This window comes from Leuresthes tenuis, unplaced genomic scaffold, assembly GCF_036924035.1.
Source record: "Leuresthes tenuis unplaced genomic scaffold, fLeuTen1.0.hap1 SCAF_18, whole genome shotgun sequence".
Taxonomy (NCBI): Eukaryota; Metazoa; Chordata; class Actinopteri; order Atheriniformes; family Atherinopsidae; genus Leuresthes; species Leuresthes tenuis.
Genome location: NW_027325372.1, coordinates 2,177,615 through 2,188,989, shown reverse-complemented (window position 1 = coordinate 2,188,989; position 11,375 = coordinate 2,177,615). Strand labels below are relative to the sequence as shown.

The 11,375-nt window shown below is 43.3% G+C and overlaps 1 protein-coding gene across 1 annotated transcript in view; it reads right to left on the bottom strand.

Moving 5' to 3' along the window:
- Positions 1-8,291: 8,291 nt before the first annotated feature.
- The window catches only part of nfatc1 (nuclear factor of activated T cells 1), a 55,096-nt gene continuing 52,012 nt past the window's right edge, over positions 8,292-11,375 (bottom strand). The window contains exon 10 of the mRNA XM_072370786.1: positions 8,292-8,578. Coding sequence (XP_072226887.1) covers positions 8,523-8,578 — 56 coding nt within the window. The 3' untranslated portion in view covers positions 8,292-8,522. The remainder of the gene's footprint in view (positions 8,579-11,375) is intronic.

Below are 11,375 nucleotides of genomic sequence, written 5' to 3'. Positions count from 1 at the left end.
ACTGAATTCAACTCAGGGCCGCGGGGGGGCTGGAGCCTACGCCAGCTGTCATTGGACGAGAGGCGGGGCACGGCCTGGACAGGGCGCCAGTCCATCACAGGGCGCCAGTCCATCACAGGGCGCCAGTCCATCACAGGGCGCCACACACAGGAACAACCTACACTCAATCACACTCCGAGGGTCCATTTTTAGGCACCGATTGACCTAAAATGCATGTTTTTGAGCGTGGGAGGAAGCTGGAGTACCCAGATATATATATATATATATCTGTGTATATAATGAAATGTATGAAAATGTCTTTAAATTAATGCCTGGAATGTGAACTTTAATCACATCCGAGTTTATTTAGAACTTCACAATGAAGAGAAGAAGGGTAAAGCAAATAAAAATAGGACTTACTCCATCCATCCATTTTCAGCTGCTTATCCGAGGTTGGGTCACAGAGGCAACAGGTCCTGGAGTGAAACCCAGACATCACTCTCCCCAGCGACACTCTCCTGCTCATCTGGAGGCGTTTCCAGGCAGGAAGGGACATAATCGCTCCAGCGAGTCCAGGGTCCCGCGCCCGAAGGCCAGGAGGCATCCCAACCAGATGCCCGAACCACCTTAGCTGACTCTTTTCGATGCAAAGCAGCAACGGCTCTAGTCCGAGTTCCCTCCGGACGGTAGAGCTCCTCTAAGGCAGCCATCCTCCAGAGGAAACCCATTTGAGCCGCTTGTATCCATGATCTCGTTCTTTCGATCTCTACCCAGATCTTGTGACCACAGGTGAGGGTTGGAACAAAGATGGACCAGTAAATTGAAAGCTTCTCCTTCCGGCTCAGCTCCCTCTTTACTGCTGATGAAGCCCCGATCTGAATGTCCATCTCTCGCTCCGACCTGCCATCCCTCGTGAACAAGATACTCAGAAACTCTTCTGCCTGATGCAAGGACTCATCCCCAACCCGGAGAACCATGGCCTCCGATTTGGAAGAGCTGGCTTTCATCCCGGCCGCTTCACACTCAAACCGGACGCCCTCTTCTCCATTAAAATTAAAAAAAGGATTGATGACAAGGGGCAGCCCTGACAGAGTCCAACACACAATGTAAACGAGTTCGACTTAGTGCCAAGAATGCAGACCCAGCTCTTGCTTTGTTTATACAGGGACCGGATAGCTTGTAAAAGCCATTCTGGTACACCATACCTCAGCACCCCCTACAAAATCGGTCATAAGCCTTTTCCAAGTCTACAAAACACATGTAAAGTGGATGGTCAGACTCCCATGATCCCCTCAATAACTCTGAGGGTAAAGATATAGTCCACTGTTGCCCGAACTGGGAAAAAACCACACTGCTCCTCCTGAATCTGAGGTTCGAGGATCGGACGGAGCCTCGTTTCCAACACCCTGGAGTAAACTTTCCCGGGAGGCTGAGTAGAGTGGAACACACTCAGATCCCCTTTCTTAAAAATGGGAACCACCACCCCAGTCTGCCACTCCACAGGCATTGACCCAGACCTCCATGGGACATTGAGGAGGTGCGTCAGCCAAGACAGCCCCACCATGTCCAGTGCCTTAAGCATCACAGGGAAAAGCCACCGGAAAACTTTTTAACCACCTCAACGACTTCCGCCAAGGTGATGGTCGAGTTCCCTCAAGTCCTCAGAGTCTACCTCCCCAGTGGAGAACATGCTCGCTGGATTGAGGAGATCCTCAAAGTGTCCTTCTCTATCCTCTCCCCAAATTCCTCCTAAACCTTCGGCAACCACCAATGCTGCAGTCCTTTTAGCCACTCTGTACCTCTCAGCTACTTCAGGTGATCCCTGGGGCAACCAAGGCCGACAAACCTCCTTCTTCAGCTTGACAGCTTCCCTCACCGCTGGGCTCCACCACCAGCGGCTCCTCCAGTTTCTAACATGACGGGCACCGGCAACCTTCAGGCCACAATGGAGTTCCTGAACATGGTCTTTTCAGATTCCATGTCCCCAACCAGAGGTGCGAGTTAAAGACCTCGTGGACAGGGGCCCACAGTCCCCCAGAAGATCCCCAGAAGGGACTGGGTAGTGTAGTGGTATGATTGCCACCTTCCATATGGGAGACCTGAGTTCCCCTAAATGAAAGGCAGTACCTCCAGTAGGGGTCCTTAGGCAAGACCCCCTTACCCTACATGCCTACCTATAAGTCGCTTTGGATAAAAGCGTCTGCTAAATGCATAAACATATAACATAAACAAGATAATTGGAATACTCCAAGAAGGCCAGGTAATCTGAGCTGCTGTGAGGACCATACCCATACATACCTGAGACTTGCAGCCACAGTGAGGCAACCCTCTCGTTCACCGGGGAGATCTCCAACATGGAGGCGCTCAGCCGGGGTTTGTGAGTATCCCCACACCAGCCTGATGCCTCTCTTAATGGGCAATTCCAGAGTATAAGATAGTCCAGCCCCTCTCCAGGAGGCATTTGGTTCCAGAGCCAGCGCTGTTTGTGAAGCTGAGGCCAACTATATCTAGTTGGTGCCGCTCCACCTCATACACCAGCTCAGGCGAAGTGACATTCCACGTCCCTAGATCCAGTTTGCAACACCAGGGATTGGCACACCCAGGCTCCTGCCTTCACCTACCGCCCAGCTCACACTGCCCCCTACCTCGAATCTCCTCCCTGCGAGTGGACCCACGTGGAGGTGGCTTCCAGCCTGATCTTCAGGCTGATCCCAATCTAACCTCAGCAGTCAAGGCTCGGCCACCAGGTGCTCGCTGGCAAGCTCTCCCCCAGGTCCGGCTCCGGGGAGTTGCCCCAGTTTCCGGGCGAGTTGACTGTCATTTTCAGGTGACCCCTCTCCTGAGACCAATTTGCCATGGGAGACCAGATGCTAACAAACCAGACAACACAGGTCTCAGGATCACTGGGGATACTCGAACTCCTCCACCAAGGGGTAATAACACGACTTTGGCACATTTTACATCCTCTTTCACACAGATAAACCACATACATACGTGCCAAATTTTGCACTGATTAAGGCTAAAAATGATGAAGTGATATGTAATTATCAGGATTAAGATGCTCCTTGATATTTTAACTTGTTTCCAGTGATGTTTCCAGTCGATTATTTGGTCTTTAAGAGAAAAATGTATGCTCACATACCTGTTTTCATGTAATTTACCTTCACACGTACTTCAACACTCTTCACACAGCATGATTTTTGTTTTGCTCACATTTACCGATGATCTTACATTATACAATCGTATGGTTCCAGTTCCAGATCAGTGCAAACCAATCAACTTCTGAGCATTTTCGTACTTCACATAAAATAGTAGTTATACATTATAAGTTCATTGATACAATTCCAGGCAGCCTTTGTTGTATTTTCATCTCTTTAAAACATGGAAACCAGTGCTTCTGGTCTTTTGTATACATTTAATATATTAATTTTCCTTTTGTTGATGTCCTCAGTGGTGTTGCATCCTTTTCCCCACTCTAGTGTCCTGCACACTCAGCTCATTGTGTTGTTTTTTTGCATTAAAAGTACTTTTAAGTAAAGTTTTACTGGACATAGTTGAGCCAAATCTTGCTTTGTATGTGAAAAAGTCCACTAGGATGGTTCTTTAAAGGGGAACGCCGGTATTTTTAAACCTACACCTTATTTCTGACCCAGATCTTGTCCATCTGTCCATATAACGGCAAAGAGAAAATACAGCCTAAAGAAGTAAATAAGCTGCTCCAGTGTGGATGAAGTGGTCCCATAGCTCATAGCTGCTGTGTTGATGTTATTGGCGGCTATCGGGGGGCTTATAGAGGGCTTTCTACACACTCGTCGACTGGGATGACGTCATTGATGCCCGCCACTGCAGCACAGCTCATTCACTCCTGTAAGAACGTCCATCTTACTCAAAGTCGTCGTTCACGTTGTCAAAATCTGATAAATATCCTGCCATGTTGCAGAAAACTATCAGCAGCAAACTCTGTGTGAAGTTAGCCGACTGTCACAGAGCACGGAGTGAATAAACTGTGCTGCAGGGGGGCGTGTGGATGAAGTGGTCCCAGTAGAGTGCCTGTGTAGAAATCCCTCCGTTAGCTCTCCTATAGCTGCAAGTAGCCACATAACAGCAGCTATGAGCTAACAGAGCTATAGCACACGTTCATTCCTTCATTCTTCTTAAAGTATTGGTGAAATAAAGACAGATAATGCCTTATTTAGAGGCTGCATCCTCTAAGCCCCGTTCACTCCGTTATATGGATCTCCAGTTATCTAAATATCTTCCGAAGGACGCCGACTTTCACCAAACTGTTCTCAGTGAGTAGATGAACGTATTTCATGCCAGAAATAAGGTTTAAAAATACCGGAGTTCCCCTTTAAGTTGAAGTTGTGCCCAGTTATGATTAGTATGAATTTATTTTCAAGTCCAGGAAAAAGCAGCAAACGGCTCAAAGTGTGTTTTCTCTGAATTATGACACATATAAATGCATTAAATGCATTATACCAGCAACGGACCTCTTTCAGTGCGACGGTACACAGCAAGACGGAATCTGTGCAGATGACAGAGATGAAGGCATATTTATTGACAAATACAGAAAGTATCACAAAGCAGTTATGAGCTGTTGTACTTAAAAAATTTCCTCGGTAAACATTTCAGTATGGCTTCTCATGCTGTTCAGTTACACAGATTAAGACTCATAAATACACACAGTATAAAACTGGGAACAAACGTGTAAGCCCAACAACAAATTAGTAGATAAACTACAGCATGTTGCTAACCGTGTGACAGAAGCTGTTTGATAAACAAGAATAAACAGAGCACATGCTAAGAGAATAAATATGAAAATATAAAAACAAACTGTATATATTTGTATTGCTCTTCTCGGTTGTGAATATTCTTTGGATTCTTGGCTACAACAGTGAATCTTTACATTCTTTGAAAGACTAAAAGCCTAAAAGCATGTTGCATAGCTTCCAGGGAGAGTTAAAAGTCGAGCTTCGTCAAAACCGAGATGATTTGATAAAAGTCAGACCAGTTTTCCTGCAGCCAGCAGTTTACTCCGAAGCTCTTCTTACAGTCAGGTTAAATGGAGTCCTCTTTAAAGATTACATACTTTACAAATGCCTAAACATACAAGAACCGAGTTTGCACTGTGGGAACCGTCATCGTGTAAGTGCAAGTGACAATAAACTGTTAACTTAATGAAACACAAGTTGAGTACGGTGGCTGAGAGAGCTCAACAAACCCAACAAGTCGATGTTAAAAGGATGCACTGCAGCACTGCAAATTAGTAAACATTTTTCTCAGTTCGACAGCACCTATGCTACAAACCTTTGCTCTACAACAGACTGTGATAAATGAGGAAAATGCAGAAACAGACGATGAGACGTAACAGATCGGCTGGGGTTAATATCGTTGATGTGTGAGGTTTTGATTTTAAATTATCACGTGATGTGCAGCAGGTGGAGACAAAGAGCTGCAGCAGCAGCAGACAGTCGTCAGCAGAACTTCAGTCTGTTCAGTCTGTCTGGCTCCCATTAAACCCCTTCACACCTAAGGCTTTACTTTAAAAAAAACCCTCTAAAACCTGAGTTTTAAACCGTAAAACTGTTCACTAAAACCTTTTACTTCTCAGTCTCGGAAGGAACTAAAAACCCAAATCAAAACAACGAACACTGAGTTTTATTGTAATTTTTTAACTTATGTAAGTCAATATAATTCGTTTTAAATATAAGATTTGAAGGGTTAAAGTGTGCGTCTGCTGCATCGGGTCTGAATAAGTTGATAAAACATTGTACAAAGTCTGTAATTATGGCATAAAGTGAAATTAATTGTGATTGATCTGTTCAGAAACACAAGACAACAACTATCACGTCTGTACAGATGCCTTTTTAAGAATTCTCACTGTATTTTTGTGCGAAACAGCCAACCTCAGGTATAAATCCACCACAGTAAATACAGTATAACGCTGCTGTTGTTGTGATCTGTGTTATAAACGCATTATAAACGCGTTATAAAAGCGTTATAAATGCATTATAAATGCATTATAAACGCGTTATAAACGCATTCAGGGCCTCTCACTAAACACTTATCCACCAACAACACTGACCCCATGAACATAATGAACAAAAACAATAAAATAAAAAACTTTCCCGTTTAAAAAAGTAGTTTCTGATTTTGCAAAAATCTAAAAAAATGTTTTTCTCAGCCTAATTGGTCCTTCACTTCTTTGCGTCATCCAACCAGTTTGCAGCGTGTTTCTGTATTGTAAGTGTTGTAAAATTGATCACCATGTTTTCAGCAAACTAAGCTTTTCTGTCCACTGGAGTTAAGTGCATATTGTTAGTTATGAATCAAAGACTGTATAAAAAGAAAAGCTGGTGCTAAAACCATTGCTTCAATAAAGCCGCACTCTGTTGAACGGCCAGCAGGGGGCGACTCCTGTAGTTTTAAAAATAAGTCATTTTGCATAGAAGTCTGAGAAAATAACCATTGGTCACTTGATTTTTTTATGTGCTGCATAATTTCCTCTTTGGGATTAATAAAGTGTTACAAAGTAATATATTTTCATTTAATTTGTGAGCTCAGTAAACATTTTCTTATGAGTTTATAGCCTCAGTTGCCAATGTTTTGTCTTATGTACTGTGCAAAACTCCTGATCCAGCCCACATTTCTTTCTGTTTCCTTCCAAGCAGCCAGACAATAGTTGCCTAGGCTTTCTGAAGGCATTTCAAAGTACTTAAAGATGCAATTTAGAACTGGTTCTTCGTCAAGAAGAATGTGTTTTTTCTTTGTTCAGCCACTTAACTCTGACCTTTGAACCATTCAGGCAGAAAAAAGGCTCCTAACTCAAGGGATGAACCAGTGTTGTGTCGACACAGAACAGACAACTTAGCAAAGAAGCCATTTTAAACTGGATCTTTAGGCACTTTGTTACCAGCAGCCTGTCACAAAGACACATCATTTGTTCCCATTTCTTTAGCTGCATCTATGAAAAACAGCAAAGAAAACACAGTTTGACAGACAGAAAATAGGATTTCTGCAGCAACAAGGTGATTCCCAAAGAGCTATTAGCTGAAAACTTGGCATATCTCAGCATGGTGTGCAGTGTGTCCTTAAAACATTTGAGGAAACTGGACAAGTGGAGGACAAAAGAAGAAGTGTCAGGCCTAAAAAACTATCTCCAGCAGATGAACAGGATCTGAAAGTGATGTCCTTAAGAAAGAGGAAAAAATCCAGCTGTGACCTGACAGGACCTGAGAGATGCATCTGGACCTTCAGCTGATCCATCTACTGTTGGCCCAAGCCTCATCAGAAATGGGCTCCATGGAAGGGTGGCTGTCAAGAAGCCGTTCTTAAGGAAGGGAAACAGGGAGAAAAGGCTGAGCTGTGCCAAATGACACAAGAAGTGGACTGAAAATCAGTGGCAACAGGTCTTATGGAGGGATGAATCCTCCCCAGAGCCCGGACCTCAACATTATTGAAGCAGTGTGGGATCATCTGACAGAGAACGGAACAAAAGGCAGCCCACATCCAAAGAAGAGCTTTGGGATGTCCTTCAAGAAGCCTGGAGAACTATTCCTGAAGACTCCTTAAAGAAATGACAGAAAGCTTGTCTCAGAGGGTTCAGGCTGTGTTGGAGAATAAAGGAGCTCAGACCAGAGATTCACTTTAAAGCTGCTGAGAACTGATAAAAACTCTGTTTCTGCCTCACTTTCTGGATTTATATCCACGTTTTAGTAAATCACTGCAACTAATTCCTGGAAATATGTAGGTTGGATCAAGACTTTTGCACAGTCTGTGGGTAAAATGTGAGAATAGCAGGGTTTGCACCAGTTGTGAATCAAATCCACTGCACTCACATGGGGTTATGGTTTAAAAGCTCAAAATGGCTCTGCTCTGTAACGATCCTTCAGGAAGATTTAGACATCTTGAACTCGGTGGAATCAGTTCAGTGCATTCAGCAGTTTGGAGTTTTACATCCACACTTTTTTTGGTCTATCCGGGAACTTTTGGCGACTGGAGTTTGAAAACTTTTGATGAACTTTTATCACCTTTGTGACCATTAGTTTGACAATTTGAGCCACTTTTCAGAAAAAGCTAAAAAATATCCTCATTTTTATATTCTGAGGAGCCCGTAAAGCTAAACTCAGGATACATCTTTTTGTTTCCAGTCAAAAAGGCACTTCTTCTTATGTAAAGTCAGATATGCAAACTGAAGCGCTGCACATGCTCTATATACACACAACATCATCCATAGGCACCGACTCATTTACAAACTGCAGCAATAAGACGTAGAAAACAAGGTTGGTCCTCTGAAAGCACCTTTTGCTGTCAGGGTCGGGGTGAAGGGCAGGTTTCAGTCACTCTGGGATCTTTTCTAACGGCAGAATATAGGAAACACAAGGCACACGGTGGCCGCTGCTCATCTGGACAACACATTTACAATTGTTCTCCTCTTGCTGCTTCCTTGCATGCTGCAGTCCAAGCATGCAAGGAAGCATCGTGTCAGAATAGTTTGGCGCTTCCCTTTTTTACTTCCTGTGGCGGGATCCGGGCGGCGGCGACTATGCGTGGCTGTGCACGGAGATGCTGGACAGGTCGTTCCTGATGATCTCATTAACTGAAAAGAAGGAGAGAGAGGTCAGAGTTTCTGTGGAGCGTGTGCATGTTGAACTGTGCACGTGTCACCGTGGTTCAGACTCTGAAAGATCTAAATAATTTCCTCTGTGTGTCTGAGAAAAGATTTAAAATTTATTTATTTTTTATTTATAAGAAACATTTTCACTAAATGTTAAATAAAAGCAGATTTTATAATAAAAATGACTGATTTTCTTGTTGTTGCCTGAATATTTTTCTTTTCTTGTTGTGTTGAACTGTGCACGTGTCACTGTGGCTCAGACTTTGAGATATTATGAAATATCTAAATAATTTCCTCTGTGTCTGAGAAAAGATTTAAAAGAATATTTTATCTTTTTTTTTATTTATTTATAAGAAACATTTTCACTAAATGTTAAATAAAAGCTGATTTCATCATAAAAATGACTGATTTTCTTGTTGTTGCCTGAATATTTTTCTTTTCTTCAGGCTAAAACAAAAGCTCTAAAAGTCTTTTAAACTCAAACTAAAACATCTGCAAAGCCTGAAAGAACTCGGTTATGTTTTCATCTTTTCCAGCTGCTTAGTAACATGCTAACATGGAGCGTGTGCATGTTGGACTGTGCACGTGTCACTGTGGCTCAGACTCTGAAATTATTCTGAAAGATCTAAATAATTTCCTGTGTCTGAGAAAAGATTTAAAAGAATATTTTTTTCTTTTTTTTTATTTATAAGAAACATTTTCACTAAATGTTAAATAAAAGCAGATTTTATCATAAAAATGACTGATTTTCTTGTTGTTGCCTGAATATTTTTCTTTTCTTCAAGCTAAAACAAAAGCTCTAAAAGTGACCCGCTGCTCCATCTTTTAAACACAAACTAAAACATCTGCAAAGCCTGAAAGAACTCGGTTATGTTTTCATCTTTTCCAGCTGCTTAGTAACATGCTAACATGGAGCGTGTGCATGTTGGACTGTGCACGTGTCACTGTGGCTCAGACTCTGAAATTATTCTGAAATATCTAAATAATTTCCTGTGTCTGAGAAAAGATTTAAAAGAATATTTTATTCTTTTTTTTTATTTATAAGAAACATTTTCACTAAATGTTAAATAAAAGCTGATTTTATCATAAAAATGACTGATTTTCTTGTTGTTGCCTGAATATTTTTCTTTTCTTCAGGCTAAAACAAAAGCTCTAAAAGTCTTTTAAACTCAAACTAAAACATCTGCAAAGCCTGAAAGAACTCGGTTATGTTTTCATCTTTTCCAGCTGCTTAGTAACATGCTAACATGCACAAACAGATATGATGTCGCTCCGGCGCCAAACATCAAGCTGCTGCAACATCTAAATCAGGCTGATGTCCGAGCAGCTGTTCCACGCCGCCCGGTCGCCGATGACCTCATCGCATTCGCAGCGATGGAAGCGAAGCAGTTGCGTTCAGCGGCTCGTCGCTAACGTTTGTTCGGGGCCGAGCAGAAGACTTTTCTGACTGAAAGCAGCTGCCTGCTGCAGCTGGAGGCAGCGCTGATAAGACCAAACACAACAGGCTGCTGCAAAAGTTTACCTCGTTAGTTGAAGCATTTATTAGAGCAGCTTTGAGGCTCCTTTTCTCCCACTGAGAGAACGATCTCAGGGCCTTGGAGAGGCTTTTATTTCCTCTGCGTCAGACTAATAGAATGGCTTTAAGCAAAGAAACTCCCCAGATATCCTTCTGTCAGGAGAGATGATGCAACCTGCTGTCTCTCCAGGATCCAGGTGCACTTGTTTATCTGTTTTTATCGGCTGTGTACTGAGAGGATCCAAGACGAGCCACGGAGGCTGACATCAGAGCACCGATAACAGAGAAACCAGGACGAGATCCAGCGCTGTTATCTATGAACTCATTCTTTCTGTTGAAGAGCTCATCTGCTTCAGTCAGCCTCTGCTTTCAGGCGCCTGTCGGCTCTTTATGAGGAACGGGAAGGGGAACACCCTGGAAGCTGTTTAACTGAGACTGAAGCAGAGAGCAGAGGAAGGAATTCCCTCTGACAGACTGAGCGGATGCTGCAAAAACAGCGTGGAACCCTGAGATTCCCTTAGAAACATCTATTTTCATAGCAGGCGGCTCGTCTCCTGCTGACACGGCATGAAAAGGTTGCACCGGCCTCACAGAGCAAAGGCTGTAACGGCGAGAAACTGAAGAATAAAAGTGCGACATCGTCTCCTTCAGGTGGAAGAAAAATTTTAAAATAGCTCAAACTGAAGAAAAAAAAGAAGCTTTTCACATGTTCCACTCATGCAAATGTGAAGCAAACAAGTCTGAATTCATAAAGGATCTCAAGAGGATTCATGTCTGCAGCACAGAGCGTGACACAGGATCTGAGGTGGAGAACAGCTGACCAGGCATGTTAAACTGCGTCATTATTCACTGAAGAACAACCCGGCCACAGGACCTGGGCACCTGGCAGTCATTGAGTCCACCATGAACTCATGGAACACCATGAAAGATTATTCACAAGTGGAAAACATTCAGGACAGCTGTCAATCTTCCCAGGAGTGGACGTCCCAGCAAGTTCACCCCAAGGTGAAGAAGCCCAGAGCTACATCTCAGACTCTACAGGCCTCAGTTAGCATGTTAAAGGCTAAAGGTCACCCCAAGGTGAAGAAGCCCAGAGCTACATCTCAGACTCTACAGGCCTCAGTTAGCATGCTAAAGGTTAAAGGTCACCCCAAGGTGAAAAAGCCCAGAGCTACATCTCAGACTCTACAGGCCTCAGTTAGCATGTTAAAGGTTAAAGGTCATGACAGCACAGTTAGAAAAAGACTGAACAAGGATGGCTTG